Below are 27479 nucleotides of genomic sequence, written 5' to 3' on the forward strand. Positions count from 1 at the left end.
GTTGGGCATTGGTAAAATAAAATATCCTTAAGAGCAAATAGTATACATCTTTTAAAATTAATGTGTATTTTGTGATTCCATTTTTGTAGCTTAAGGAATAATATTTATAAATGTAAAGATATATTATCATAAATGTAAAGATATATTATCATCAGATATCATTAATACTTATCACTGCATAAAATTATGATCAATTATACACTCTGGCTTGATGCTATGAAATCTATGACTGCTAATTCATAAACTTACCTGTTTATTTTACTCCATATTTTACCTTTCCCTCCCCAGAAATATAAACCATATTACAATGGGACTTCCAATCAAAAGTGGAATTACATAGAAAATATGAAAACTTTTATGGCCTTTCATAGCACTACATTAGATAAGGAAATCACAGCAGCAAATTATGCTGGTATTTGTACATCTTCTGTGATTAAAGAAGAAAACATTGATCAACCAGTAAGTGGTTCCTTTCTATTGAGGATAAAGGTGAAATAGAGGGAAGTGGGGTTATTTAATAAATCAAGAATAAAGTTTTTTTTTTCCTAGAAAACCTTATATTTGCACACACTGAACACTGATTTGTAAATGAAATCACTTAGGCAGTGTGATTCTGGTTAAGGAAAAATGAAGGAACATTGATACTTCCCTCTGATTGCATTATTTCAATGGCTCCCTATCACCAGTACCACCTTTATTTTCATTATTAGTTCACCAAGACATACACTTGAAAAGATAATATATATACACTTTCCAGGTGTGCCTGCCACACTAGGATGTCACTTCACTCCAGACAGAATATTAAAATGTGATTGTGTCTTTAACTGCATTATATTTTATCTCAGTAATAAAATACAAAGTAAATAAAGGAAATTTTACAGAGAAAAGAATTAGTCCAATCAGTTGTTTAGTATTTTGTACAGAAACACAAGGCTACTTACAGAACTTTGAAACTGTTTGCATCCTGGAGGCATAGCTTAATTCTGGGAACCCCACTCAATTGTATCACATTTTTCTTTCCGTTTGCAGTTTCAAAGTGCTATATAATATAAATTAATTAATTAAAACTCTAGTTTACATTGTGTACTTGACCATGGCCAAACAGAACAATTCAGGAAGGACGACCATAGGGATTGATGTCTTAATGAATGAAAAATTCATTTTCTGAATCCTTTCAGCAGCTTCTTTAATAAGAAAAATCATTGGTGCCCAATTATAAAACCTATGTTTTTCTAAACAAATAATTCTGTATGTAATATTCATTCAATTCACCTGAGAGGGATGCTTAATTTTCTGTCTTCCAGTAATTTGAAAAAAAAAAAAAAAAGGCTAACAAATGTAAATTTAGAGAATTCTATAGTGGAATTGAAGAATTACATCTTCAACAGCATCATCTAAATGTTGACTTTGAATTGAGGTAACTCTATCTATTTATGGGGAGTAGTTGAATTAATATGACAAAGGCAAAAAATCCACGAACCTGGAATCAGTATTTTTTTCTGTTTTCCAGTGCTATCACATACAACTTGGGTATCCCTTTGATAAAAATTTGCCTCTCTGAGTTTTTGTTTTCTCAGCTGTAAATTGAGAATGATGACATTAGCTTTGACTGTACTTAACTTTCAGGCTGGTATGAAAACAAATTCAAGAATCTATTAAAAATTTATTATGGAAAATTTCCTACATATGCCAAAGAAAAGAGACAATACAATGAATTCTCACGTATCTATCATTAGAGGTTTTGCAAACAACCCCAGTCATGTATTATTTCACCTCAAGCATGCACCTTTAAAAATCTAAATATTTTCTAGGGCCTCCCTGGTAACGCAGGTGATTGAGCACAGCGCTGTGAAGCTGTCCACAGCCTCTGTTGTGCCAGTTCAATCCCCGCTCGCTGCCGAGCAACCCACATGGCACGACAGACCTCTCCTGTCGTGCCAGCTGCTCCCCTCAGCAGTGTATTTCAGTCAGTCTGCCTGTTCTCTTCTGTTCCTCGTTCTGTCTCTGATGAATCGTCTCACCCTCCCACACATCTGGCCTGTACCCTGGTTCTTATATAAATAGATAAATCTTTAAAAAAATCTAAATATTTTCTTAATATAATCATGACTTTATCACACCTGTCAAAATGAACAATAATTCTTTGGTCATCAAATACCCTACAATCAATTAAGAATAAGAGTTCATGTGATTACAAGCTAATCACACATTAAAGAAAAAAAAAAAACCAACAACTTTTTATACAGTGGCATCCTTTCGGTCATCATTGCCTAAATCAACTTCATAAGGAGTATCAGAAGGGTCAGTTTTGTTCAATTCTATTGTCCTCACATTTATTGAGCTTTTAATGTAAATATTAACTTTACCTCCTCAACTATGCCTTTGACTACCCAAAAATGTGGTTCATAATTATTGATAGGATAAGTACTTAACTTTCTTTTCTATCCATCTCACTTCTGTATTCTGGTGTAACAAAATTCCTGAAAATGTAGTGACTTTAACCAATAACCATATTTGGCCTTGTAGGTCAGCAGTTTGGCCTAGAATCACCTCTATAGTTCTGCCACTCTTGGCCAGGGTCACTAATGTGGTCGTAGTTATCTGGTGGTATTCAGTGGTTTGGCAGTTCTGTGGGTACTGAATGGTCAAAGATAGTCTTCCCCACATCTGGTGGTTCGCAGGCTGTAAGCTGAGGTCTTGATTCTTCTCAAGGTTTCTGGAGGAGTCTCACTGAAGTTTGTTCACACTTGCAGGTTTCTAATTACAGTCAAAAGAATACAAGCTCCAGTGTGCAAGCTATTTTATGCATCTGCTTGCATACATTTGCTTAAGTTACTTGGGAGAAAACAAGTCACACAGTCTTGCCAAGATTCAAAACTCAACTTCTTGATTGAAGGAGCAGCAAAGTCACATTTCAAAGCACAGACAAACAAGGATGGGATGGTTTTATTGTGGCCATCTTTGCAAATAAGCTGCCACACAATTGAATGGTCCCTTTTCAGGGTCAAATTGGTGCCTGTTTTCCTCTGATGGACTCCTACAAGTTGTGATTTTGTTCTTAATTGTTTTTTGGGTTTTGGTTGTTTTTTGTTTTTTTAATTTTGTTTTTTGTTTACTTTAAATTATATTTTTTAGCATTTTTATGAACTCATAGGATTTTGTATATTCCGAGTATTTAGAATACCATTCTTTTTTTTTAAGATTTATTTATTTTTATACAGAAGCTGGGGTACAGGCCAGAGACATGGGAGGGTGAGAGGATTCACCAGAGACAGAATGGGGAACAGAACAGGCAGACAACAGAAATACACTGCTGAGGGGAGCAGCGGGCATGACAGGAGAGGTCTGTGGCACCATGTGGGATTCTCGCTGGCCGGCCAGGATTGAACCCACACTACGGAGGCTGCGGATGCTTCACAGGACGGGACTCAACCCACTGCACCACAGGGGAGGCCCTTAGAATAACATTCTTATGTGCTGCCCCCAAGTTGTCCCGCTTTGGGTCAATGAAGGCGCCTTTCTATTGACTCCTGTGTCTTATAAATGTCATTCCTTTACAATTGTATGCCTCTTTTCCTTCTAACCACAAGACGTCCCTTGCTAATCTGGTATATTTCTTGCACCAAGTCTGGAATACTTTCTGCCAAAACCCCCTGCCAAAACACAAGTTATGCTCACTGATGCTGAATCGTCATTGCCTCTAGATATTTTCAGTCAACAAAATTTGGAAATTTTTTAATGTAATTATTAATAAGCAAAATAATGCATTCATGTTGAGATTTCAAATGCAGTATTTGGAGATTATAGAAGTGTTTTATTTATATTATAAAGTGTTCTACAAAAATGCTCTCACAGTTTAGATGTACCTGTACAAAAAAAAATCATCTTTCTTATTCTTTTTAGGGATACTATTATCTCTTACCTACTGGAAAGAAAAAAATGATGTTATGCTTGGCATGTGGACGATCCATGAGAGCAGAGAACAGACTGAGACAGTTGCTGCCAGGTGTGCCATTCCTGTGTGCTTCAGGCTCCAAGACACAGAGACCCTCCTCACGAGGGCCTTTCAAGGTCATCAATGTGGCTGAGGTGTGGAATGATCTGAGCTCTGCTAATAAGTGTGTGGCACCAGTTTGGAAACTTTGATGCATTTATTATCTGCCTTGCACTCAAGTTCCTCTCCATTCATCCAATTCATCTTCCTCTGATGTACCTTTACCATTCCACCTGCATGGATTTCCTTTTTCACATTGTAATTTAAAATACATTGTCTCTTAATAGTTCGATACACTCTTTGAAGTTAATTGGGCACTCTGCGGCTTTAATCATCTGCTGACACCTTCTACTTACTGCTCTCTGCGTGGGGAAGTAACTAAGTAAGCCTTTACTCAGTGGAGCAGCATTTTTGCCTATATCTACAGCCTACAGTCCTTTTTTTACTAGTAGGGAATATTTCGGGGGTATTTGACAAGTTATTGTTAATGACTATTCAGGTTGGGTGCCTGAATTCACACATCCATGTCTAATACTATTTATAGCTTAAGGAGAAAAAAAATCTCTGCCTCCTTCCTGTGATCTTAATCTAAAATGGCACCATTTAAAAAATCCTTTCCTTCAAGTTTAGAAGTGAGAAGAGCTAAAGGGAACTTACACACCTATATAAAAAGATGTAGGGAAACTTCAGTCCTGGTTTCTCAGGGTTTACCTACCCCATTCCCAGATCACGCTCCTTTCTCCCCTAAATATAATACCCCTTGGGGCATTGAGAGATGTAGGATAGGTAATAACAGGTTATAGTGAACATCAACTGCAGCAATAACTGATGGAAGAAAGAAAGTTCTCTGGGAATGAACAAAGGCCTTTGACTTTGCTTCAGGAGTAGGAAGTGTTGAGGAGGTGGTGGTCAGCTGACTGGAAAGAACCCCCAATTTTACAGCATTTCAGACAGAACTTTTGCCTCGGGAGAGCATCCTGGGTAGGGATGGAAAGGGAAAATGCAACATGGCGTTCCCCACTCTCGTTACTATGTGGTTAAGTCTGTATTCACTCTCCTCTCACTCATCAATACCTGCCATCACAGAGAGAGACCTTGTTATAAAGTTAAAGATTAAAACAATAGCTGTCATGCAAATGTCCCATTACCTCAACCCCAGGTTCTCTCAGACCTTCACATCCTTCCTTCCCATCACCTGTCACTGGGAAAGGCAAAGCAGGAAACAGGAGAAGGTCAGAAATACAACTCAGAGGCCCAAAGTCATCTAATGAGCCAGTCATAGACCTAGGAGGAGAACTAGGGGATCTGACTAATGTCCTTCCCACTATAACATCCAAAACCTTGAGTCTGTGAAATAAACCTTTCAAATTTAGATGTCATGCACATATTTATTAAATTAATAGACTGAAATATACCAAAATAACAGAAATAAAAGAAAAAAATTTAGTAGTTCTGTGATTTGTTTTTTAAATCAGGCTGACTTATCTTCTCATGAGGCTGAAAAAACCCGAAGTTATTATGAAGAGCGTCTATTATCTTTACGGATGAAGACCTGCACGCGAGTTGTCTCTCGTGGTGGTACGGCAGCCACGGCCCAGAAGGCAGTGAAAATAATTGCATACAAAAATGGAGATGGATATCGAAATGGGAAGTTAATTGTGGCTGCAACGTTCCCCGTGGTAAGTGGCTATCACTTAAATGCTTCTTGCATCCTCAGAGGTAATGATAATGGTGATTCTTCAGACAAGAAAAAAGCTGCGGATTGAGTTATAAATGTCCCTGACCAGTTTCACCAATTTAAACTGATGAGATCAAGATCTCTGTTTTCTTAAAGACACTCTTTTTAATTGTATTTCTTGGGATATAGACTTTGAAAAATGAGAAACCACAATATGGTTTTAGATTGACTCCAGAGCAAAGATACATAAAGCAGGGAGAAAGCTAAACTACCAGATTGTCTTCATTCTTGTGCGGGGCAGATGCCTTTTTTGCTTTGCTTTCCATTCCAGTTTCAGGTTGTGTTGTTTCAATATTCTAAGAGATGTCACCTCACTTATCACCTGGGGAACCTAAGTTTTTATTTTTGATGGGGTGTTCTGTCTCATTTTAAAATTGGAAAAGCTGTGCTGGGAGGGATATGTGGTCTCTGTCTTGAGGCTGTTCCCCTCTAGTCCCAGGAAGAGCAGAGAACACAAAAGGTTCCACCCTGCACTTGTCTCCTTTGGTGATTCTCTTCTCTATACATTCTGGTTAATACTTTTAATGACATATTTTTCAGCAATGTTAAATATGATATAGAGTTACCATTTGTTCAGTGGACTAAGTACAAAAGCTAATAACTCCAAGATCCAACCTGGGATCCACAGCTGGCTTTTGTGGTCTAGGTTAAAATATTAGCTTTTTAGCCTGTTTTCCTATCTGCAAAATGGAAGTAATAATTGTGTCAGGTTGGTTTGACAGTCAAATTTTTATTTTAAAACAGTTCATCTGTACAAAGTATTAAAAAATTTAAAGCTTCTAAAACAACAAAATTGAAAGTTTATTTCTAGGTTGACTATTTCTTAGGAAATGCTCTCATGAGAAAATGTATTAACATATGTCAGATGCTATTTTAAATTTTTGGAGCTTCAACTTTTCACAGTTGGATTGGATTCCTGTTGTGGGATTAGGTAGGACAATCTATCAAAAATTATCTCTAATCAGAGATCAAATTGATACTTATTTAGCTTTCCATTTTCTCAAAGGATTTTCTCAGATTTCTTGAAGAACAAGTTCTTCATGATTATTTCCTATTCCCTTCACTCCCTTACACTCTGTGTCATCTAGCTTCTTACAGAATGTACTGAACAACTTGGTCTAGCTAGAGCAGCCTCCAAAGTATATACCAAAGATGGAACCTCAATCCTTTCCTTGCGTGATTTGGTTTTATGGGCTCTAGATGAATATTTTGGCCAGAGAGACTCCAAGGAACAAAAGAACGATGCAGTCCCTACTGGAACAAAAGAGACAGCTGTTGAAAGCATGGAAGGTTGGTTACATTCTACAGAATTTACCTGGTTCTATTTATGTTTAATCCTGAAAACTTAAATGTGACTCATTCAGTCATCCCTTCTAGAATTTCAAAATCACAGGAAATTACTTCTAAGAATAAAAGAGATTCTCATATTGTTTTTACTTTGCAAATAATATGAAAAAAATCAAATTCTATTAATATTGCTTCAGCATCAAAGTAATAAATAAATTTACCTAGAATTTACAACCTGTGTTTAACACTTTATCTGGGTTATCAATCATGAGCAGCTTTTGTACTCAAACTCAGGACCAACTGGTCCCCACTTAAGGAAGTGGGTCCAACTCCAAATATCTTCCCACCTTTAGAAGAGAAGCTACCCCTCTATACTTTCTCTGTTCATATTCCCCTTGTCTGCCCCAGCTCATCTCCATGGCTCTATAACTCCCACAAGCCCCAGAAAATGTGTATCTATTGCAGTATGTTCTTAGCACACTGTATATAATTATCTACTACATCGTAATGAGTCTCACTAGAGTATGTACAACTCGAGGGCAGGACTGTGTCCCTAGTAACAGTTTGCTAAATGAAAGAGTATCACTAGCAGTGGGTCAGCAGTTATCTTAGTTTTCCACTGTTGTAATATTGAGTGGCATACCTTAGACATTAAGAACTTAGGTTTTGGAACTAGAATACCCAAGTTCAAATCCTAGCTCTGTCACTTGCCAGCTGAATGATCTTGGGGAAGTTGCGTAGCTTCACAGTACCTCAGTTTCTCATCTGTAAAATAATATGTTTTATGGAATTTTTATGAGGAATATATAAGTATATATTCAAATAAATGAATGAATATTAGAAATGAATATATATTCACATAAAAAATATACTTATATTTGGTCCTCATAAATGTGAATGTATTCATAAGACTATGAATATATGTATGTGCATAACATAACTATATATCTATCACTTAGGACAATGCCTAGTTGATAATTACCAACATTATATGAATACTAGCTATCATTATTATGTGTAGAATTGTGTGTTTCTCCCACTTATTATATACTTCAGAGACCAGATCATGGGGGATTTTTACCCACACCAAACAATTCTATGGTACCAGCCGTTTTTTCTATAATTTAACTCAATTCTGACACTATCGACCTAGGGATAGCATCAGACCCCACAGGGTAAGGGCTCCCAGAGATTGAACCCTTCCACTTCAATGCTGCTCACAAGTTTGGTTGTTACCTGTACTTCTGACATGTTAGTTATAAATCAGAGGTTCCTCTGACCACCTCCTCATGTTCAATTAATTTTCTAGAGCAGTTCACAGAACCAGGAAAAGAGCTTCATCAGTGTAGGCATAATTGGTCATTAACTCCATGAGCAAGAAATAGAGGAATTCTGAGAATTTCAAGTTTCTAATCATGACTTGGTCTTTTTCGGAGACCAGCTCCCATCCAAGAGCCCATCAAGAGTTACCGCATTAGAACAGAACATTCTTATACCCAGAAAAATTCGAGGAAATTTAGCTCTGTGTCAGGAATAAAGTATATATTTTCTGTTATTTCACAGTGATATTATTGTTTTGTTTTCTAGTGAGCTTTTAAAAATAGTTATGTGATCATTTAATGCCCAGCTAATGACCTCAGCATATAATTCTGCCTTAACTTGATGTATAGAGTATCTGATCTTCAGGTTCTAGAAGATCTTAAGGTTCTCAAATACTCTTCTTTCAATCTTTTATTTAAAATCCCACTAGCTTTCAGACTCTATTTAATTTAGTATTATTTTTAATTGAGGTAACTTTGGTTTACAAAATTGTATATGATTTGGAGGTTTAGGTTCACACTGCTTCAGTTACCATACCTCATCCACCACTGAAGCATCCTAGTCAAATTTTTACTTAAAATCCCAGTTTGGTGTCAGATCTGTAAGATTTGTTTTGGCTCAGTTTTTTCTGTTGCATTGTTTCATTCCTTTGTATTCCACAAATGAGTGAAATTATCTGGTATTTGTCTTTCTCCTTATTTTTTGTCTTATTTAATTTAGCATACACCCCTCCAGTTCCAGTCATGTGGTAGCAAATGGCACAATTTCATCTTTTTAATAGTTGTGTAGTATTCCATTGTAAATATACTATTAATACATCTTCTTTATCTACTCATCTTTTCATTGGGCACTTAAGTTTGACACTTCAAGATGGGGAGGAGGAAAGATGGGGGGTTCACAGGAGGGAAGGGTCCTCAGGGCCTATGGAAGAGGGTTGTGGATGATTTGGTGGTGGGTGTAGTAAGTATATCATGGCAACGTACATCTGAAGAGGTGTGAATATATAGCTCTAAATTATATGCAATTTTGTAAATCAATATTACCTCAATAAAAAATAATACAATTAAAGCAAAACAAACAAAACAAAAACCTGGTTTGGAAGTAGTATGATTCAAACAGGATTATGGCTGTCCCTCCCCCCCCCCCATAAAGGTTATCCTTGAATCATGCAGGTCCATTAACACGCTACCCCCTTTACTGAATTGTGGTTTGACATTATGCCATCAATTTTCAATCCTGACGCTGCTACTGTTTTGCTTTATGACTACACCTCAGTTACATTATCAGTTACAAGGGAATAAAAAAGGGAATGGGCCTAGCTAAGAGTATCCGTCTGAGAATTGCATATATTTAGACTTCTTAGTAAAGTGCATAGCCCAAAGTAAGTTTTGAATATCTGTTAATTTCTACTATAAGGTACAGTTATCTGTGCCACAAAACAACCCCTTTATGAAAAACTTGCAATAAATTTCTCTTAGATCCCAGGACCAGGAAGGATGTATCTTCTGAGGAATTTATCACTTCATGAACCATGTGATTCTTGAAATTTTGTTTTCTGATTTTCTTTGGCCACTAGGAAGCACAGATAGCAATTTGTGCTTTATTTCTAGCAAATAAAAACAGTGTGGTATTCATTTCCATTTAGTAATAAAAATATTGTCTACATTTTTGGATAGTTAGACCAAAACTCTTAATTCTATGCAGTTTGCTCTTTTTTTCTTTTACTATTCCCATGAGATTAAATGAGACAGACACTATTATCCATTTAAGAAATGAGGCACTGAGGTACCTTATCTCTTGTTTTAGTCTATTCTCAAACTCTTTCCCCCCTTTCCTTGATTTTCTTTATCTGTTTTTAAATCTATTTTCAGTAAACCACTTCAAATTTCTTCAGCTCTAGGTGAAATAAAAGCAAGGGATTAAAATGTATATTTTATTCAGATTAGTTTAAAAAAATTTGCTGTAGATAAATTTCTTATAAGATTTCTAGGGTCTCCCCTGGTGGCACAGGCGGTTGAGCGCAGCGTTATGAAGCTGGCTGGCCGGGGAGAATCCCACAAGGCAAGACAAACATGGTGTGGCAGACCTTCCCTGACTCCCCTCTACTCCCCTCAGCAGTGTATTTCATTCATTCTGCCTGTTCTGCTCCCCACTCTGTCTCTGGTGAATCCTCTCACCCTCTTGCGCCTCTGGCCTATACCTGGGTTCTTGTATGCATGAATAAAAAAATCTTTAAAATAAAGACTTCTAAATTGGCATCTGTTCCTGGTATTGCCATCTAATCAAGTCATTTAAGAAGAATGAACTATTTTGAATAACCAAATAAACACATTTATTCATTTTTTTTGTTGAACAATGCTTTGTGATTTGTTTCCCAGAAAACCTGAGAATGAAAGTGAAAAGTACATTATCTCCAAAGTCTGGAACATCTGATAGTTTGGAGGGTATAGATAAGTCCCTGCTCACCCTTGTCCTCAGAAATCCTGTTGCCATCTGGGTATCATGTGGTGAACCATTTCTATCTCCAAATAGTAAGTTTTTGGGTTTTGTTTTCTTTCAAGCAAATGTGTAAAGGGGAAGAGAAATAAATTTTATAGCACCATAAGGAAATGAGTTAAATATATAATGTATATTGTCAACCTAGTAACAACACATTTATGCAAAGGAGAGGAAGGCCATCAATTAACATGTGCTCAAGGATAGCTGCACTCCTATGTTTGCCCAATTGCCTGTTTTTTCTTACTGGAATGGAGTATTCTGCATAGAAAAATGTCTAATTTAGTTGATAAAGAGATCCTTGGTCTATAAGACTGAGAATAATGGTATACATTAGAAAATAACAAATGAGTTTAATTCACACCGAAGACGACCTGTCTGCACATTTTCATTTTTAAGAATTGCACCCTTTAGGCAGTAGGTGGATGTTTAAAAAATGAATGGTTCCAAACCAGGCTTTCATCACCTCCGAATAGTTTGTGGAAGTGTAAAATGAAATATTGCTATTGCATATGGTAAATCTATATAATAAAACAGCACTGTTCTTTTTCCTCCTCCATTCCACAAAGAAATGCCTTAAGCCCTGTCATCTTTCAAATGAGGTTTCTTTTAATGACCCCTTACCTTTTAATTACTTCTTTCTAATTGAATCTGTTTCTTGAAGCAGAAAGTTCTTTATAAATTATTGGCTTGCATGATAAATTACTGTTGTTGAAAGAATGCAAGATAAAATATCATGTATTTTTATTATTTTAGCTTTGCAGAAAACAGAAAAGTTAGAAAAACAGAACTGGCTGAAAAAGGACAGAATTTTGGCTGATCTAGATACCATGAAACACAAAATGAGACAGTTAAAAGGTTGGTATGAACTAAAGCAAGCATCCCCATGTTTAATTTTGAATGTAACTTCAATTTTTTTCTACCGTTAGATAACAGATGTTTAACTGATTGCTATCTAACTATTGTGTTACGAGACCCTTGAGCAAGTCTAAAAACCCAATGATAACATCTTTTCAAAACTAATTCTACATTTATAAATTTTAGGTTAAAATGAACATTACATCACACACACACACACACGCACACACACATATACACACACGTTTTAAAAAGCAGGAGGTGTCTCAGTCCTAATACCACCCTACTGGTTTTGAAATAAATCTTAAACTGCCATTTTGTAGGCTTTGCAATTAGTCTTTAAGCAAAACTTGTCATTTGTTGGTTGTTTCCGGGGAAGAAGTTTTTAAAATAATCTAAGTGAGAAAGTACTAAAATGTTCAGGGGCATCAGTATCTCAGAAGAGTCTCCTTTTTTGTGCAACTTTAAATATATCATTCACTGTCAAAGTGGAACTGCTGGAGGGCAGGGTGTGAAAACATGCATTTGTAGAGGTTTGAGCCTATAACCCCTAAAACTCATACAATGGTGTAAACCAAATTTTCCTTGATTTAAAAAAAAAAGTGATCAACTGGCATATTTGTCCTTGTCTTCATTCTTTGCCACAGAATCAGTTTCCTAACCTTATGCTGTTCCCAGCATTTGAGACACCAAAATGGCTGTTTAGGGAGAAATAGTATGTTATGGACTTTAGTCTGGGAAGGAATATATTTTAGGCTTTATAATTGTTATAGCAGGATTTCAACTCCTGAGAATGTGCACTTCCTGGTGTCAAAAGCCTGTGAATCTTACTTCAATAAACAACACAATGAGTCAGTCCTAAGTGTACTAGGCAAAACTCTGGGTTGAAATGGGTTTTATCTAGTTCTTCCTGAAAGAATAGTTAGGTCTAAGTGAAAAACAACTATTACTCTTGCTAACCTCTTCTACACCTACTACTATACATTTTCACTTGAATGTCCCATGGGCAGGTCCAAAACTAAACTGTCACCCCCACACACACATACGTACACACTTTTTCTAGCATGGACTGTACCACCATCCTCTCATTGTTCCCTCTCAGAAACCTGGGAGTCATTCTTGGCATGTCCTTCCCTCTCTCGTTTTTAAAGGAAACATCAGTAACTCTTGTTGCTTGAAATCTATTGTTTATTCAAATGAATTTTAACCATCTTAATGACCGCTCTTTTTATCAAAGTTAAGCTATTTTCATCTATTCCTTGGATTACTGCAACAGTTTTCTAATGGATCTCCTGCCTCCAGTCTTGAGTGTGGTTTTTATTTTATGCATAATGGGTTGATTCTGGAGCTGGCACCATCATGGAAAAATGTAGAAGTGTTATTATGGTTCTCCAGGTATATAACCTTTCAAAGTTCCCTCTTACCTTCAAGACAAAGTTGAAGCTTCTTAATTTGGCCCTTCATGAGCCATCTCTCTGAAATGTCTCTTTCTCCTTTCTTATCCACTCTAATCCACAAATTTGGGGTTGTTTTTTTTTCCAAGTCCTGCAGTTATCCTGTGTGCTTTATTAACTTTGGGCCTTTGTCACAATTCAGTTTTCTTCACTTTAAACTTTCCTCTCTCCTGTTCTTCTGTATTGTTCCTACTCCTTCTATACTTTTCAGCTAGTTATGTCTTCCAAAGCCTTTCCTACCATTCCAAGTCAGAGATAATGTGGTTTATCACATCCTGAACTTCCCTCCTAATAGTTTTCATCTGTCTCTCCTATGTTACATTATCAATTCTATGCCCTTACTTGCTCTCTTAATATTTGTGTAATGACTGAATTATATCACTCCAGTGTGTTTTCCAAGCTCTATTCCTATATCAGGTAAATGAATAGAAAGCAACACCCTGAAAATAGCACCTAGCAGAGCTGCCTTTATTCAATTCTGATTTTATAACGTATTTTCAACTTTCATTATAATTAAGAATTAAAAAGACGTTTAAAGTTTAGTTGGTATCATCTATAATATCTCTGCTGAAAATAGCCTGTTTGGTGAGACAATGTCTGTTATGGAGGGATGCACAGATGTGGTATCTTAGAATTCAGTGCTAGAATAAATCTTATCTGTACTCAAAATCCAGTATGTTTTCTGTGATCAAATATAAATTCAATTCAAGCTTACAAAGACCAACTCTGAGGAAAGCCTTTCCTTGGTTGGGATTATGAGAATTAATAAATACAAGTTTAAGTTCAGCTCACTGCAGCCCCTGTTAGATTGTGAGTTTCTTGCAGTTTATATAGAAGAGAAGGGTAAGAGGTATGAATAATTGTCTGAATTGATTATTTCTTATTATAGCCAGTGGTAAATGGAACAAATATTTATATAGCATATACTGTATACAAAATACTCTGCTAAGCTTTCTTTGTATATGTTTTGTAAACATGATCATTGCTACTATTAATAATAATATTAGTGCTTACTTTGTAAAGTGTTTTTGATTAAGTAACAAATGCCAGATTTTTCCACATGCTTAGCACATAAATACTCAATAAATATTAATATACTGCTCCTGAGAATACACCTCATTTTCTCACTTGGGGTCTAAAAGGCTGATAAATAAAACTAAGAAATACCAGAGCAGGTCAAAATATCACTTTTTAAATATAAAGGCAATGCTGGAGCATTTTATTTATTGTAAGAGCTAAAAGTATCTGTGAATTGAGCCCCCAAATTAGTTGGACTTATGCTCCCAGGCACAGATGATGCTAAATCAGGGTGAGCCTCCCAATAAAGGAGAGGTATAAGAAGAAAAGAGCTGTCCAGGTGACATTTATAGTCTGAAAGAATAGCAAATCACTCATGTTATCAAGCTTTAGCAATTAATAGTTAGCTGTTATCTCTATAAAATAGCACATATGCAAATATTCAAAAAGAATATGTAAATGATGTATTTAACATATTTTGCCTGATTTCAATTTCTATTATCCCTATCTATGTAAATAATATATTGTTATGAAAACCTCCCCTCAAACTAAAACCTTTTGTGATGACATTATGCCTCCATAAAAATTATAGTTCAAATGAATTCATTTCCCCAAGACCATTAGAATCAAATTGACAAAAACCAATAATGCATAATGTGTTTTATTCTTTCCTATATTCTATTCTTGGCTCACAACACTGTAAATGATAAACTATTGGTGAACAATATTAGTGTTCTAAATGTGTCATAAATAAAATATCTATTGAAATATTATCAATAAGAATTTATGTATCATAAATTAATGTCTGCACTTCATGAATAGAATTGGCCAAAAACTGTATTTAGCGTAAGTTTCTTTTATGATTTTTCTGCTACCACTCTGGTCTTTTCCATAACAAGTAACTATATGACATTGTCCTCTTACTCATTGGCTGATTGATTCAATTATGTTCGAATTCACATCCATAAATTGCAGATGAGTGCTTATTAGGTGCTTGGAGTTCTGGTTGCCCTGAAAAGTCATCGCTACCACATGCTTTTATTGTTGGATGTGTTTCTATAAGCTTGAGGTACAAAAGCAAAAATGCTTTATCCTCTTCAAGCACAGAATTATTTTCAAAACGTTTTGTTCGTAGTCTAGAAATCTACTTACTAAGAATCTTTGGCAACAAATTAGGATTCAGAGCTTCATTTTGGTATTTCTATTATTGTATCCACCTGAGTATTAACTTTCTCAGAGAAGCCTTCTCTGACACCTCAGACTAGGTCAACCACCCCAGTTACATGCTTTTGTAGACCCTGGATTTCTCTGGCATGCCACAATTGCTATCAATTATTGGTGTAATGATTTCATTTATATCTGCCTTCCCTTAACCTTAGGCAAGGACTCAGTCTTTAACATGTTTGTATTTGCATCATCCAGCACAATGTCTGATCTGTAGCTGGTGCCCAGCCAAGGTTTCTGGAAGGAATACAAAAGAGTAGACTTTAATTTCACTTAAGAAATTTAGAGATCAGTATGAGGCCCACAGAAAAAGAAAACATTTTCATGACTTTTAAACCTCTTTTATAATGATTTTAACTGGTCTGGTTGAAAAGAAAAATTCAAACTTCTACACTTATTAAATTACAACTGTGATTCTTTAAAATATAGCATTCTAAAAAATATTTTCTTTTACCACAGCTTCTTAACAGCCTATAGGGCATCACAGAGGTGGCAAAAACTAATCATACTCATGGGGTATTATTAAATAGAAAAAAAAGGCCTCCTGTCTCTTGGGTTAATATTATTTTAGAAATACTTAATCTCCAGGCTGCTAAGCTAATTGTGGGGGAAAGCCTTATTATTAGTGAAGAGAACAAAACATATGTTCCATGACTGGAAGAGATGATAGGCTATATAGGTCATAGATTCTATTTGACTAAATTACCACTGAACCATATCATAGATGAGAGGCTGGGGCCAGTGTGGAAGTCAGTACGTTAGCTCTTTTCCATCTGTACAGTGAGTATGCATATTCTGAGTATTTAAAGACTCCAGCTCCCATATGAAGAGGCATTGTTAGATATTATTACCTTAGGCATCTTTGCTTTTATGATATATTTAGTATTTTAGCTTATGCTCCCAAGTGGAATGATTTATGCATAGAAAGTCAAACCAATTTATTTGAAATTTGAAAACCCATCATCAGAAACAACATTTCCAGGGACTTCTTTCCCCAGGGCGCCGAGTAGCAGCATGTCAGCCGGCCACCATGGTTTCCAACAAAAGCCCTGTGCAGCCAGTGGTGGTGGAAGGAGGCTGGATGGAGCAGACTCAAGAGGAAATTAAACTCATGGAGCTTATAAGACATACAGAGGTACGTTCTTTAGGACTCCAGACATTAAAGACATTGCCTCTTTCCTATGCTTTTAAAGTACAGTATTGAATTTTAAAATTATGCTATTAATATATTCTCAGCATTTGGTCAGTTATAACCACATAAGCATATGCCAAGCATTGAGTTGGCATTTGGAGAGTAGCTATCTAAAAGACAGCCAGCTCATATGAAAGTCTGTTTTGTTTGAATGGAGACCAGGAATTATGACCTTAGCAAAGAAGAGAAAAAGGCCCAGTGGATATGTACAAAGGTAATTATAATAAGTATAGTCAAGTTGAGCCTTATGGCTTCATTGCTCATTACTCCTAAGGGTATATCTTGATATGTAAAAAGAGCAAGGAGCAAAATACTAATTGCAATGGAGACATTCAAAAGTGAGGAATTCAAAAAGCAGTTTTAGTCCAATTGGTTAATCAGTCAGGATTGCCAGACATAAAAAAGTCGAGAAGAGAAAGGTCAGCTGTTGAGAGAGGATTGGGGATAGAGACATGGGGAAAACTTTTTGCTTTGTGAAGTTTTCATCAAAATGATATGTTCTTATATAATAGGGTTTCTCAAATCATGAAATGTGTTCAATCTAAATCTTAGGCGTGTGCTCAAGTCAAGGTTACTAGAAAAAAAAGAAATTGACATTGCTAGAAATATGACTTCATGCCAAGCTAAGAAGGATAAATCACTGACCAGGGAATGAATGCAAAGCATTGAACTAGGACATGCTTGAAGTAGGATGAAAAGCTGCCTGGCAGGAATCTGGCAAAGTAAGAGGGTGGCTGCTGCATTTTAAAAGACAGCGAGTAACAACTTAAACAACAATCATACACACCCCCTCAAGCATTTCTTGGTAAAAGGAAATGATGTTGTGATTCTAATCAAAAACTCATTTGTTAGATGCAGAAAAATTATTCAGTAACAGAAACACCATGTAGAAGTTCAGAAACACATCTTACTCATTTCTCCAAATCATAAATGAAAGTCAAGTGCTTTGCCAAAATAAGTGCCTTACTATTATTACTCTAATGATTATTATTGCCTTTAGTGATTCAATGAAGGAGGGGAAATTTACAGAAGAGTCAGTGACACGGGAGGGTAATGCACTTCCTAATGTTTTTTTCAATATAATTTGCAATTTTAAGATAGTTCTATCTTTCATCATGTTTTTCACACACAATAAATAGACAATTCTCTAAACATGGCATTCTCTGGAATTTTTCTCAACAGGCCCACCTTTCTGAAATCCAGGAACTGCAATCCAAGAGAAATTCTCCAGTTGCAACTAAGGGTATTGCTCACAAAAAGAGCAGCCTTTATAAACAACCAAATGCAAAACGAGTATGGGTTTATCTAAATGGAGGCAGACCTGAAGATGGCACTTATGCCTGGGGCAAAACTATTACCGAGGTAATTCTTGTGTGAAAAGGAATGTTTCAGAGTGTTTCAAATCTCAACTCTGACATTTCTGGATTGTTTGGTCAGACAAATTATATTACCTCTCTAAACTTCATTTTCTCATCTGAAAAATGGGAATAATACTTCCCTCACATTTTTGGCATGATGATTAAGTGAGCTTGTATGTATGAAAATGTGAGTCCAACACTGTGATATGTGGGTCAGAACATGACACTTATCCAGCAGAGGACAGTGACAGTTATACCCATTGCAGCCAAAGAGTAAACTGTTAAGTATCTAACATATTTTTTGTGCTTCATTTTATTTTTAAATATTTTATTTATTTATTCATGCAAGAACTGGGGTATAGGCCAGAGGGATGAGAGGATTTGCCAGAGACAGAGTGGGGAACACAACAGGCAGATCTACTGAAATACACTGCTGAGGGGAGTAGTGGGCGAGACAGGAAAGGTCTGCTGTGCCATGTGGGTTAGCTCCCCCGCCAGGGATTGAACTCATGCCATAGTGACTGGCAATAGCTTGATAGCACTGAGACTTTATTTATTTGTTTTTAAAGATTTATTTATTTGTGCATACAAGAGCTGGTGCACAGGCCAGAGATGCGGGGTGTGAGGGATGTGAGAGGATCCACCAGAGACAGAGTGGGGAACAGAACAGGCAGAGTGACTGAAATACATTGCTGAGGGGAGCCGTGGGTGAGACAGGAGAGGTCTGCCTCACCATGTGGGTTTCTCCCTGGCCGGCCAGGGATTGAACTCGTTCTGCAGAGGCAAACTACTTCATAGTGCGGTGCTTAACTCCTTGTGCCACCAGGGTGGCTGAGACTTTAATCCCTGCACCTTCTTGCTTCATTTTAAACCCAGTTCACAAAACATTTTTCCCCCTCAGGAATTACTCAATAGATATATTTTATGTGGAGAAAAAAACATTACAGAAAACATATTATTACTACACAGAGTCCTTAAAAGTATGCCATATTTCTGAAACTAAGATATTGATTAAGGAAAAGATGGGTAGCCATTTATTGTTGGCAATGTCAAGGATGTAATCCTAAACTTTGACATTTGTCTTAATATATAAATAAAAACAAGCCACATAAAAAATGGACTTTGTTAGTTTTTTTTTTTAAGTCTCATCTATTGAAGTGTTATCTTGAATAGTTGTTAGGCTTTTTTATTTTGTGAAATATTTTTGTAAATTTTTCTGGGACAATAGAAAGTCACACAGAGATGAGGTGTTGTATGGGACAAAGGGAGAGACACGGCTGTACAGTGTACTGTCCTAGAAAAGTTGATGGGTGCTGATGAGGACACCTAGAACAGCAGGGGCACCTTGAGTTCTGCTCCTAAAGAGGAGTTCGGTTTCAAATTGTGAAGGAAACCACTCCTTTTTTTGAGAGGAACTTCAAATTAGAACAATTCATAAATTGTGAATTTGAAGCAAAAAATCATGCCCCAGGATTTGAGAACCAATTTGCTGTACCTGATAGAGTTAAAAATCTGGAAAATGCTTATTCAAAACTAGTAATACAAGTAAAAGAACTCACAGACGTGGTGGGAAATAAGAAAATGCTCTAAAAGGAGAGTGAAAGTTTTTCAAGAGAAGACATCCTAGAAAACATGAAATATTTCTTCCTTGCTTGTTCTTCAAAAATCACAGCATTCATATTATAGATGCTAAGTCATGAAAAGCACTCAACTAGAACTGATAAAATAGTGAGGGAATAAGAAATGTAGAAATAGGTAAAGGGTAGAGCAAGGATGATAAGACAAAAAGATACGTTATCAAACTCAGGATAGCAAAAACTTACGGTAAGTTTTTTTTAAAAAAAATTACATATATCTAGTAGAGGGATGACTTTTTGATTTATGTGACTCTCAGTGTAGCATCTAAAAGGCATAATAATATTATCCCACAATAATAAATAGTATTATCCCATGATAATATATTTTGTATGCACTTTGTACATGAAGGGCACTGTGCTGGAAGATGTAAAGTACTATTCTAATTTATGTATGTGAAAAGACTGTAAACCTCAGAGTGTGGTATAATTGACAGGTTGGCATCAATAGTAGCGGTAGCAGTAGAAGGAATAAACTATCACATGGCCTATGCTCTCATTACATTAATTTTTCAGGTCCAAGATTCATTGGTGTGTAGAGAAATGAGTACTCTCACACTGATGGAAGTATACATTTTTGGGGAGATAATAAGGCTATCCATATTGTAAGAAAATATACTTCTAGAATTTTATTTTAAGGATATGTTCATGAATTTATGCAACAATGATTTGGTAAGAATATTCATAACAGAACTATTTCTGGCAGCGATAGGTTAGGAATAATTTAATCACTGAGTTGGAAGTTAGTTAATAAATATAGTATATAAGATGGAATACTGGAATTCAATATTGACTTTAGAAAGAATAATAAGGATATTCAAGATATACTAATTGAAAGATGCATAATATAAATCATGTGGAGTAGGATTCTATAAACATACACATTTACTCCTAGAGAAAAAAGACTGGAAGGATTTTCTTTTGGGGAAGCATTTTTTTGGATGGTTTTATTGCTTACCGAATAATTGTGGTGTTTCTTCCTCATTTATTTTTCTATGTGTTCTATATTTTGTTGTGATGAACACAGATTTTCTTAGTAAGAAAAAAATCATTTGCTAAGGAAGCAGACGGTCCTCTTAGAGGAGTCATAACAACATGTTACACAGGTGACATTAGTAGTGCAGGCAGGAGGCTCAGTGGGGGTTCAGAAGAGGTGAACACTGTGGCCACCTGGGGTGAAGGAAAAAGGCTCCACAGAGGGATCAGTCAAGGCCTCTGTTGGAACTTGAGTTAGGGGATAAGATTCAACATCTTAGGGAGAATAAGCATCAGCAAGAATGAGGGGCACTGTGCACAAAGGAATGGGTGAGAATTCATAAAATATGTTAGATAGATGACTTTTAGACTGTGAAATAGGGAGACAGACATATAACTGGAGCAATTATATGAGTCTATTCCAGTAGATATAACAAAATATCATAGACTGGGTGACTTAAGCAATAGAAATTTACTTTCTCAGACTCCTGGAGACCGAAAATTCAGACCAAGGTGTCAGAAGGGGGTGGTTTCCAATGTAGCCTCTCTTTCTGGCTTGTAGAATATCACTTTCTCACTTCTCATTGTCCTCACATAGCCTTTTTTTTTCTGCACATATGGAGAAAAATTTCCAGTGTCTCTACCTTCTTTTTAGGACACCACCCTATGGGATTAATGACCACCCATATGATTTCATTTAACCCTGATGATCTCTGTAAGCCCCTTTATTCCAAATTCAGTCGCATTAGCTTCAACATATGAGTTTGGGGAGGACACAATTCAGTTTCCTAATTTTTAGATTAAAGTGCTTGAGCCACTAACTGTCTCTGAATAAAATAATAGCATGTTGAAAGCAATGTTTCTGGGAGAGAAATATGACCTCAGTGTGTAGGAAGATACTTGGGAAATGTCTAGAATGTTTTCTGTATATTATTTCTTCCTTTATTTTACTTTTAAAACTGCTCTTTCTAATCTCTCCTTTCTTTTACATGCTATTTTTTGCTTTAAGGAACCTGCATGATACTCTTTGCCTATCACTTAGAAATGTATCCTTTCAGGCTGTCAGGATGTAAGAATAATGGACTATGTGTATGAAACAAATAGATAACTGGAAGAATAGGATTCAGATTTCACTGGGGGAACCTGGCTAATGACACCAATTCCAAAGAAGTTCAGAGTTTCAATGGTTGGTATTTTCACCAGAAGAATGAGGAACAGGACACATTTCAAAGTCCTTCACCCAGCTTCTCGTCTTGAAACCCCCAGATGGTACTTGAATCCCATCTAATGCAGACTTTTCTCAACTTCTTTCATTGCTGTGGCTATTCTGGATGATTTAACCGTATTCTTCCCACCCACTCTTTGAACTTTGCTCGTGCAGCTCTCATCTCCAACTGGTGTAGGCTCATCTGTCATCAGTGCACCAAGGCGGCTCCCTCTCCAGGGTCAGTGGCTCTTCAACATCTTTCTTTGATTTATGATTGCCCAGGCCCCTCCTTCTATGGTCCCGAAGCATTTTTTCTTCTCCTATGCATGCAACATTTCTCTGATTCTACAGAATCTCAAAATCAGTGTGTTCTCTCTCAGACGCAGTTCTGAATGCATGAGCAGAAGCCGCAGAAGGAGAAACAGGTCCTTTTAATTTGCAGAGGCAAGTAACTCATCCCTGCAGGGAAGATGAAGAGCTCCAAGATGTCTCTGTTCCCCACCCTCAGAAAATATAATCTGTGGAGACTTAAGCTCACATCATAGATTATACATCTAAGTCTTTTTTTATGTGAAAAAAAGAAGACTTCTTTCTTAGAATTGGAGAGTCAGTGAAATTTTATAATTTTTATAAGGGTATCCCATTTTAAAATAATTGCTATTTGTAGTTGGTTGATCTTACGAGAGAGAACTGGTTCATAAGCACAGTATTTGGTCAATTGCTGCCCACTGGCTGTCACTTAGCAGGAAGGATGGGTGCACCATAGACCACTCTTCCACCGCTCTTTTCTCATTGTCTCACCCTATTGAGGGGACAAAATAGTGCTTGAAAACTGCACTCTCTGAAGTGCTTTGTCTGCACTCAGACTTTCTCATCTTGTTTCATATTACTGATTCATTTTCCAGACACAGAATGCCATTATGTGCCTAGGTCCTCCCCTGCCAGGCTGCCTAGCTGTGTACTGTAGTTCCTAAATAGAGCTATGCAAATAATTATTGGTGGTAATTTCAGGCGCATGCATACCTGTTTCCTGCATTTTGGCAGAGCAGGTGTTTGACCTGTATGGTCAGTAATAATCACATAGGCAGGTGTGTGGGAACTTCTTACTTTCTTCCTGTTTAGGGGTCTTGGAGCATGTTGACTAATCTTTCTAGCCCTGTTGACATTTTGCATGTGTATATGTGTTTTATGAATGTTTCTAGGACAACTGAGAGAAATTAAATAAGGACCTTCCAGATAGTTGTAAAGCTTATTAATTAAAAAAGAAAAGACTTTCTTTCTTAGAATTGGAGAGACAGAGACATCTTGGATCACAACTTTGATTTTATAGTTGAAGAAACTTTCTCATAGTGAAGTGGACTGACTTTGTCTAAGGTCAAGCAGAAGCTAGAGCTCACCCAGGTCTCCTCGCTTCCAGGATGGTGCTTTTGTCCTTCTTGTTCCTTGCTCATTGAAGGAAAAATAGAGAACTGCCAGGGATGATCCCCTGAAGAGTATGGTGGCTCCTCATTGTTTAGGGAACTTTCACATATTCTTCTTATCCTTCTGTACCTCTGCCTAACAGTAAGAAGTGGAATGAATATTCAAATTAGGATGATCATAGTTCTCATCAAAGAGTTTCTTCTCTGGTACTTAATTATGCTGTGACTTCCCACCTTCCAATATGGCTGTCCCTTTATATTTCAGCTGCTGGATGACTGCTCTTCTCGTCTCAAAATGCCCCAACCCGCCAGAACACTGTACACACCACACGGAGAGCTGATTCAATCATGGGATGACATAGAGCGAGACATGGTCATCTGTGTGTCTGCAGGAGATAGCTTTGTGACCCAAAAAGGTATGAGTGGCAGTTCTTTTCCATCACATTTTTAAAGAAGTAAGGCATTCAGTCTTTTATTCAGAGAGCTTACTTATGAATTTTAAATCCCATGATGATTTTTAGTAAATGTGCTCCTCTGCACTTTTCTGCTTCATGTTACTAAAGTTAAGTTTATTTATTTATGTGCTGGAACCTCACTGGTAACACTGTTTGCTCCAAAAAATTCAAGCTTCTGTTACTCTTGAGCCTTAGCCAACAAGTTATTGTAGAAGTACTAAAGGGCGTCATTTGAAGGCTTTCTTTCCCTTAGTATGAACCTTGAGGAAAGTGAGATTCCACTGACTTCCTACTTGCCAAGTTATTTAAAACTTAACATTTTATTGGGACCTCCCTGGTGGCGTATAGAGTTAAGTCTCAGCACTATGAAGCTATCGGCAGCCTTTGCCACATGAGTTCAATTCCCTGGGCCAGGGAGTGATCCACATGGTGCAGCAGACCTCTCCTGTCTCACCTACTGCTCCCCTCGCAGTGTATTTCAGTAGATCTGCCTGTTCTGCTCTCCACTCTGTCTCCGGTGAATCCTCTCACCCTCCTGCACCTCTGGCATACACCCCAGCTCTTGTATGCATTAATAAATAAATTAAAAAAAAACTTCACAGCTTATTAATAGCAACTATATTGTTTGTGGGTTTCCTTTTTCAGTATTATGTTTGTTCTAGTAGCTTATCTATTACTTGATGCTCTTCCCTGATAAATTATAAAAATTGAGAGAACCCATAATTTTTATTAACTCTTGTCCTTTATCTTATTTATTCTGAGAGATTTAAATCCTCTTTCTGGGGGTAGGTATGTATTAGCAAAAACATTTTCAGGAAATTCTGAAAAAAGCTGGTATCATTTTGAAGGAAATTGAAAGATTAGGAAGTGAATTACCTGGAAACCCTAAAATCACTAATGCTAGATTATTTATTTTAAAAGTCTATGAAATTATCATTACTATCATATATATAATTACTATCTTATATCTTATATATAAGGTATAATAACCAAAAACTTAAAATAGTTACAATTGTATTTTTACATTTAGCCCAGAAGGGAAAATGTATACGAACGAAGACTAAAAAGTAGGAAGACAAGAATTTATTGAGATACCTAGCACAGTTCTGAGTGATGCTACGAATATTCCTCCAACACCACCCAACATCATGGAAGAAGATTCAGTCTGTATTGTTTCCATTACCTAATGCCCCACTCTTGGTGACCCTCACTGACTGGTTACATACCAACTGAGGCTCTTATCAGCAAGTATTAGTTGACTTGCTTAATGTGTTGTGAAAGTGTCTACCCTTTGCAAAAATCAAAGTCAGGGTTCCTTCCCGGAGAGAGTGTTCAATCTAAGCATGTGAGCACTTTTGAGATATTACAAAACAATTGAATAGAAAGCAAACAAAGGGTGCAGTAGGCAGAACATTTCCAGTCCCTTCAATATCCAGGCTTAATGGTTCAAACTCTTGAATAGACTTCTGTTGTCTGGAACCCACCAACCTGGGCTAACTGAGTTCACTGGGCCTGTCAGATAAATAAAACTAAATTGGTTTCAGGCATTCTAGCCAAAAGGGTATCCAAAACAGAGAGAAATGCAGGCTGCCTTCCCAGAAGCAAGCTTATTACCAATTTCAAAAAGTCATGAAGGGAAGACAGAAAATTGGTAAGGCAAATATTATCATCATTGCCATGTTCCTCCATGTTAGTTCTTTGGATCTTTGACAAAGCTATGTAGATAAACATTCATGTTTGCATCTTCAACCTTTTAATCACATGGTTTTACTATGATGTGAAAGTTGATTCTTTTCCTTTGAAAGTAGGTCCCCATTTTACCTTCATGGTGAAAGGAGCAGTGGTTTTTTCCAATTGTCTAAATTCTTTTCAGCAGGTGATATAAGTTCCAGGAAATATGACTGATAGCAAAGAATCTAATTTAGTTGTTCTTTAGAAACTTATTTTGTTATAGGAGTTGCAATTATATTTTTTTTCCAAAATAGTTAAGTTAGAAATAATCATTTAGTAGAAGTCTAAATATTCAGGATGCCTTGAAAAAGAAAGAAGAGAAAGCTACTAGCATGTATACATTTATGAAGGGACAGGTGATTAATCACTCCACTTATAATATTTCTGTGACCTACTGTTTTAATAACTGTTCAGTAGAAAATAAGGCAGCCTGGGGGTTTCAAAACTAAATACTGTATAATAACTTGTTTTATGTTCTATAACATAAAAACATTCAGCATGAGGAAGTTACACGTCAAAGAATCACATTGGGTTTTTTTAAAAATTAAAATGCTTTGGCAAAACAAATCAGACACTGTTAGAATAGTTTCTTTCACACAAATTCCCCAACAAAATTAAAAGAGTGTTTTATGCAATTTGTCATCAAATGTAAGTACTGTTCTCATTGCTGTGCATACCATCTTTTTAGTAGGTTCAGTTTTTAGATCACTCTTAGGTTGGCATCAAATTTAGGCTTTATAAAAAGCTTGGAAGGAAGCCCTCATAGCAACTGCCATTCTGTAGAAATCCAAAGAACGTCAACACGTATCTGATGTGATAAGCAGTGAAGTGTGGGATGAGAGTCCAGCATGGGAGTCAAGGATTTCTGAGGGAGCTTCAAGTTTTTTATCATCCTAGACTTTTAATTATTTTCTATAAATACTTTGACTTGTCTATTAAAATTATGTGTGTGTGTGTGTATATATATATATATATATATATATATTGTTTTTTTTTTTAAACAGAGTTAAAGCAACTAATGGACATCAGAGCAAATTATGCCAGAATCCGAAGGCTGCAGGGCCCTCAAGCCACAGACATCATGGTGTCGCCGTCCACAAAGCTGCTATCTCTGGTATGTCACCACAGTTAATTCCTGTCAGAACCATTATATTTCATTCTGTATTTCATTGGGGTAGCTATGCCTACATTCTCATGCACACACTATAATATGATGATTATTCATCTTCTTAATTTTATGCGGTCTCTTTTAAAAGTTATTACCCTCTACATTTTATATAGAGTGTCATTTAATGCCTCAAATCTGTTCTTGGAAAGGTAATAAAATTAGATAAAGCAATGCCAGTAAAATAACTATTTTAGGTGTATTTTCTCCCAGAAAAAAAAAAAACTGATTTTAATTCAAAAAATGTAAGCACACGTAAAATATTTGATAACAAATGTTTCTGATCACCTAATACTAAATTTGACCCAAACTGAATTTTTCTGGCTTAACCTCCATATTTGCCAATTTCCCATGTTAAAATCCTACGTTAGCTGAATGAAAATGAAATGGCTGGTGGCCACCCAACACCACATGAATGGATCTTTCCTCCTCCAATTTCCCTTCTGTTTGGCGGGTAGTTACACTGAAGGATTCTCAATGGAGCACAGCTAGGTGCTGTTCATGAGGATGCAACTGAATAATTGTTGACATTTATTCAGTAATGAAAAGTGATAGGCTGTGTCCTTATTACAGAAAATTAGGGAAAAGATTTCTGCACTCCTTAAAAAAAAATACTCATACAAAGACTGTCTTTTTTTTTAAGGGACCAATTCTAAAACTTAGCAATACTAAAACTACCAGTCTTACAGGAAAAGAAATTACCTATTAGTTTCTTCTTGCAAAGGAGAAAGGATCATTAAAAATAATAATAACGAGAGTGGTAAGTCAGAGTTTGGTTTCTGTACCTAGTGGAAAATTTCCAGAGAAATGCTCTTCTTTCTCTTTCTCTGAAAGCCACTCACAGCTCTGGCTGAATATAAATTGCAGCCTAGCTAGGTGTGTACAGAATGGCTCAGCTGGGCTCACTCCACAATCCACCACTTTAATGTGATGCAGGGAGGCAGTAGATCATT

General features: G+C 36.4%; 1 protein-coding gene across 1 annotated transcript in view; it reads left to right on the forward strand.

Moving 5' to 3' along the window:
* Positions 1 to 26713, forward strand: part of DCDC1 (doublecortin domain containing 1) — a gene marked incomplete at its 5' end in the record, with an annotated part of 338819 nt that extends 312106 nt beyond the window's left edge. The window contains 10 exons of the mRNA XM_084250604.1: positions 289 to 459; positions 3904 to 4089; positions 5470 to 5673; positions 6821 to 7022; positions 10718 to 10870; positions 11592 to 11693; positions 16387 to 16523; positions 17763 to 17942; positions 23441 to 23591; positions 26366 to 26713. Of these exons, the coding sequence (XP_084106730.1) occupies positions 289 to 459; positions 3904 to 4089; positions 5470 to 5673; positions 6821 to 7022; positions 10718 to 10870; positions 11592 to 11693; positions 16387 to 16523; positions 17763 to 17942; positions 23441 to 23591; positions 26366 to 26493 (1614 nt within the window). The 3' untranslated portion in view covers positions 26494 to 26713. The remainder of the gene's footprint in view (positions 1 to 288; positions 460 to 3903; positions 4090 to 5469; positions 5674 to 6820; positions 7023 to 10717; positions 10871 to 11591; positions 11694 to 16386; positions 16524 to 17762; positions 17943 to 23440; positions 23592 to 26365) is intronic.
* Positions 26714 to 27479: the final 766 nt, after the last annotated feature.

The sequence above is a fragment of the Talpa europaea genome (genome assembly GCF_964194135.1).
Source record: "Talpa europaea genome assembly, chromosome: 1".
NCBI classification, from domain to species: Eukaryota; Metazoa; Chordata; class Mammalia; order Eulipotyphla; family Talpidae; genus Talpa; species Talpa europaea.